At 43.0% G+C, this 5,445-nt stretch overlaps 1 protein-coding gene across 1 annotated transcript; it reads left to right on the top strand.

Moving 5' to 3' along the window:
* The first annotated feature begins 3,793 nt into the window (after nt 1–3,793).
* On the top strand, nt 3,794–4,722 carry LOC123465612. The gene is made up of 2 exons (XM_045165166.1): nt 3,794–3,988; nt 4,417–4,722. The coding sequence occupies exons 1-2, from the start codon at nt 3,794–3,796 to the stop codon at nt 4,720–4,722; spliced, it is 501 nt and encodes a 166-aa protein (XP_045021101.1).
* Nucleotides 4,723–5,445: the final 723 nt, after the last annotated feature.

Below are 5,445 nucleotides of genomic sequence, written 5' to 3'. Positions count from 1 at the left end.
CTTCACAGTACATGAACCGAAAACATCAAGATATGAAAGCTGGATTGAGAAAAGGCAGAGGAACCAGAGATCTAATTGCCAACATTTGCTGGATCATGGAAAAAGCAAGAGAGTTCCAGAAAAACATCTATTTCTGCTTTATTGACTATGCCAAAGACTTTGACTATGTGGATCACAACAAACTGGAAAATTCTTCAAGAGATGGGAATACCAGACCACCTGACCTGCCTCCTAAGAAATCTGTATGCAGGTCAAGAAGCAACAGTTAGAACTGGACATGGAACAGCAGACTGGTTCCAAATCGGGAAAGGAGTACGTCAAGGTCGTATATTGTCACCCTGCTTATTTAACTTATATGCAGAGTACATCATGTGATATGCTGGCCTGGATAAATCACAAGCTGGAATGAAAATTGCCAGGGGAAATGTCAGTAACCTCAGATATGCAGATGACACCACCCTTATGGCAGATAGTGTAGAAGAACTAAAGAGCCTCTTGATGAAAGTGGAAGAGGGGAGTGAAAAAGTTGCCTGAAAACTCAACATTCAGAAAACTAAGATCATGGCATCTGGTCCCATCACTGCATGGCAAATAGATGGGGAAACAGCATAAACAGTGAGAGACTTTATTTTTTTGGGGTCCAAAGTCACTACAGTTGGTGACTACAACCTTGAAATTAAAAGATGCTTACTCCTTGGAAGAAAAGTTATGACCAACCAAGGCTGCTTATTAAAAAACAAAGACATTACTTTGCCAACAAAGGTCCATCTAGTCAAATCTATGCTTTTTCCAGTAGTTAGGTATGGGTGTGAGAGTTGGACTATAAAGAAAGCTGAGCGACAAAGAATTGATGCTTTTGAACTGTGGTGTTGGAGAAGACTCTTGAGAGTCCCCTGGACAACAAGGATATCCAACCTGTCCATCCTAAAGGAAATCAGTCCTGAATATTCATTGGAAGGACTGATGCTGAAGCTGAAACTCCAATACTTTGGCCACCTGAAACTGACTCATTTGAAAATACCCTGGTGCTGGGAAAGATTGAAGGTGGGAGGAGAAGGGGCTGGACAACAGAGGATTGGATGGTTGGATGACATCACCAACTCAATGGATGTGAATTTGAGTAAACTCTGGGATTTGGTGATGGACAGAGAGGCCTGGTTTGCTGCAGTCCATGGGGTCACAAAGGGTCAGACATGATCGAGCCACTGAAGTGAACTGAACTGAATGATAAGAAATGTTCAATGTATTCCTCTCACTTTCCAAAAGATGCATCTGTTTGAAAATTGACCATTTTCAGAATTTTGCTACTAGTTGTTTGTGTAAATGATTGTGGGTCATAAGAGACTATGTTAGAAGTACTATATTCCCAGACATATTTTAATCTTTTCCTACTTTAAAGTCTCTCTTTTAAGTGAAGTGTACTTTCTGGGAGTTAGGTGCCTTGATTTCTAATCCCAGCTCTGATGCCTAGTAGCTGTATGACTTTAGGCCAAGGTTTGGCAGGCTATAGCCTGCTGCCTAATCTGGCCTATCACCTGTTTTGTAAACACAGTTTTATTGGAACACAGCCATGATTACTTATTTACTTATTGACTGTGGGTGCTTTTGTTTTACAGCAGATGAATATTTGTAAGAGGACCATAGGATCTACAGAGCCTAAAATATTTTCTATTAGGTCCTTTAACAGACTTGCTAAGCTCAGCATTAAGCAGGTCATTATCTTACTTGAGTCTTAGCTTCCCTATCTGTAAATTTGGGGAATTCGATTATGTTTTTCCTTAGGGTCTATGTTCTTTGCATTCTCGATAGCTCTTCCTACAGAAAAGCCTCATCTAATACAATCACTGTATGCTGGAATAGAAACCTACTCATATTTTTATTCACTTATTCTATTTATTAGGGTTTCCCTGGAAGCTCAGTGGTAAAGAATCTGCCTGCCAATACAGGACACACGGGTTCAATCCCAGGTATGGAAGGTCCTCTGAATGGCAATTCACTCTAGTATTCTTGCCTGGAGAATTCCATGGACAGAGGAGCCTGGCAGGCGACTGTGGGGTTGCAAAGAGTCAGGCATGATTTAGCTACTGAACAACAATAACAAATTCTATTTAATAGGCACCTGGCAAGCCACTGTGAAAAACTGACAACTTTAAAAGATTCCCTGACCTTGAGAAGCTTATAATCTGGTTAGAGACATAGTTACAATGTTCAGAAGTTAAATTATAATAGAAGATAATAAAGGATAACATTCCAAATTTAGTTATTATGATTAAAGATGTTCAGAAAAGAGAAATAAGGATAGGCTGAGATGATTAGAGTAAACCTAGAGGGAAAAGTCAGAGAAGGCAATGGCACCCCACTCCAGTACTCTTGCCTGGAAAACCCCATGGACAGAGGAGCCTGGTGGGCTGCAGTCCATGGGATCGCAAAGAGTCAGACACGACTGAGCGACTTCACTTTCACTTTTCACTTTCATGCATTGGAGGAGGAAATGGCAACCCACTCCAGTGTTCTTGCCTGGAGAATCTCAGGGACGGAGGAGCCTGGTGGTCTGCCGTCTATGGGGTCACACAGAGTCGCACATGACTAAAGTGCCGCAGCAGCAGCAGCAGCAGCAGAGGGCAAAGTGGGATGTTTTGAAGGGCACTCATCTCTATAACACCATAGAATACTGGATTCAAAGTCCCTCTAAGGTAATAGTTTTTAACTTTAGAATGCATGAAAATCACTTAAGTTACTAGGGAAAAAATAAAAATTCCTAGAACCCAGCTTTAGAGATTCTGACTGTAGCTATGGGGTATGTCCCAGAAATCTGCTTTTCAAAAAATACCCCAGGTGATTCTGATATACATGGAGAATACTGCTCTGGAAATGTGGCAGGTTAATGCCCAGGAATTTATCCTAGGTTTGGCTAAGTCTTATTAAACCACAGATTTTGTGTGACCAGGAGGAACTCCACTGTCATGGAACACTTATTTCAGTGAGTTTATCTGTCTTTTTAGGGAAGCTGAGAACTTCCAGGCCAAGAATAACAACCTGAGGACTCTCTATTTCCAAAGGCCCTTAAACTCCTTTAGATAAATCCAGAGCGGAAATCTGAGACCAGTGCTGCTGTTTCCCTATGATACTACTACTACTAAGTTGCTTCAGTTGTGTCCGACTCTGTGCGACCCCATAGACGGCAGCCCACCAGGCTCCACCATCCCTGGGATTCTCTAGGCAAGAACACTGGAGTGGGTCGCCATTTCCTTCTCCAATGCATGAAAGTGAAAAGTGAAAGGGAAGTCGATCAGTTGTGTCCAGCTCTTCGCGACCCCATGGACTGCAGCCTACCAGGCTCCTCTGTCCATGGGATTTTCCAGGCAAGAGTACTGGAGTAGGGTGCCATTGCCTTCTCTGTTGCTTATGATAGCAGAGGGTAAATCATTGGAGTGAGGGGACTACTTCCATTAGCATTTGACTTTTGGTCCTTTTGTTTTAAGCTCCTTGTTTCTGCAAAGGTGGGTGGGGTCAGGATAGTGAGTCAAAAAACAAAAAACAAAAAACCCTCAGTGAGAGAAGTTGGGAATCTTCAGTCTCCATTCCAAACCATGTTGCTGATGACTTGAAGATATCACCAGATACTCATGATACAGAGGATAGATTCTACCCATGGGAGAACGATTCTCTGAAGAAAAGTTTAGAATCATCTTCAGAGCCACTGGAGGGGACATCTGAGAGTCCTGTGGGTGATGTTACACACGATCTTGCCATGCTTCCAGTCCAGAAAAGAAAGCTAGATCCATCTCCAAAAATGCACAGATATCTGAGGAAGGTTGTGAGGACAAAGAGAATGAGAAAGAGCAAGAGGAAGGTGAAAGTGAAGACCCGCTGCCCTGGCATTCTTCCAACACCTTTTGTACCACCACAGAGTGAAGAAGAGGAGGTGGTAAATAAAAAGCTGACCTTGCTCAATGCCAAGGAACATTATCTTGACCTTCCCAAAGAGGTAGGGATTAGGCATGGGGTTGCAAAATTCTGGGCTCGACACACATATACAACAAACATATATCCAAATGTATAATGGCTCGACACGCTAAAAATGTGTTTCTTTCCCAAATATCAATTCTAAGTGGTTCCAGGATGGAGGCTGAAGGAAGAGGACATGGGTACCACAAAGCCATTCAGTGATCCAGGCTGATGGTGCCTCTGCCAACTTCAACATGCAGTTTCCATAGGGGATCCCGGGTTACTCCAGAAGGGAATATAATGACAGCTTTTCATCTGGAATGGGCAGAGGGGGGATATGGAACTTGAGAAGCAAACTAGGATCCTTGGGCCCAGATGGAGTATGAAAGAAATGGCTGAGAAGGGCAAGTCCTTTCTGTACTTATGTGTTCGCATTGATGGCTTTTAACTTTTTTCTTCTACTTGCAGGATGGATTACAGAGTTGGAAGGATGAAGGTGCCTGTGTAATGCATCAGGAATGTCAGATCCAGCCCCATGAGCTCTCAGTGTCCCCAGAGCTCGGGTCCTCCTCTCCTGCAGTGACATCCTTGGCATCACCACCGCTCTGCTTCAGTTGTTTTTTAAGCTGTTTCTGCCAGACCTTCTCAAGGTCTAGGAGAAGGAAATCTCTTGGAAGAGAGGGCACCATGCAGGCTGAGGCAGGGGGTGATGCTAAGGCTCTGAGACCTGGTCTGCTGAGGGTTCTGGGTAAAAGCAAAATGCAGCCTCACTGAAGTCTGTAGTAAGTTGAAATTGATTTAGGTTTCCCTTGTGTTTAGTTTTACAGCTTTCTCTATGTCATTGTTCCTGTTCATTGAGTTCTTGTCTGTTGAAGACAGAGCTGCTTTTAAGCTCACTCTCAAGCTGAAAGAGGTAGTAAAATCAAAGTAACTTTGAGGGTTTTAATACTGTGCCCAGTAGTGGGATTGCTTCTTACTTCCTCCCATTAGACTGAAGTGGGATTCTTGGTGGAGCCATGGTTCCTAAAATTCATGCATACTTCATGCATGTATTTAGTTGGCTTACTTTTCACTAACTTCTCTGAGGATGGAAGCCATACAGGTTCATCATTTTGAGTAATACCTCCTGGTATGGACCATCAGGTGGAGATTTCTCATGTTCAAGTCCTCTCATTTTTCCTCTTTTACCTTTGACTAGAGATTCACTTTCCTGTATTCATTTCTGGTACTTTGTTGAAATCATGCCACTTTCTACTTGATTTGGCAGTGCTTTGGGGGCAGAGGTAGGGTGGTTGTTACTGTTCTTGAACATGATGCCACAATTACTCTCCCATTTCTAATTGTTGTTTGTTTTTCTTTTTGTTACTTCTTAGTAAGATACCTAGCTTCTGAAGTGTGCCTTTTTAGCCAGACCCTCACAGAATCTTGCCACTCCAGTGTTCTTGCCTGGAGAATCCCAGGGACGGGGGATCCTGGTAGTCTGCCATCTATGGGGTC

This window comes from Bubalus bubalis, chromosome 1, assembly GCF_019923935.1.
Source record: "Bubalus bubalis isolate 160015118507 breed Murrah chromosome 1, NDDB_SH_1, whole genome shotgun sequence".
NCBI classification, from domain to species: domain Eukaryota; kingdom Metazoa; phylum Chordata; class Mammalia; order Artiodactyla; family Bovidae; genus Bubalus; species Bubalus bubalis.
The sequence above is the reverse complement of the archived record's forward strand: the minus strand, read 5'-3'. Positions and strand labels throughout refer to the sequence as shown.

Coding starts and splice junctions, on each gene's coding strand:
- LOC123465612 (XM_045165166.1), top strand. CDS start 3,794: ATGCACAGATATCTGAGGAAGGTTGTGAGGACAAAGAGAATGAGAAAG. Junction 3,989..4,416: donor ATCTTGACCTTCCCAAAGAG/GTAGGGATTAGG, acceptor TTCTACTTGCAG/GATGGATTACAGAGTTGGAA.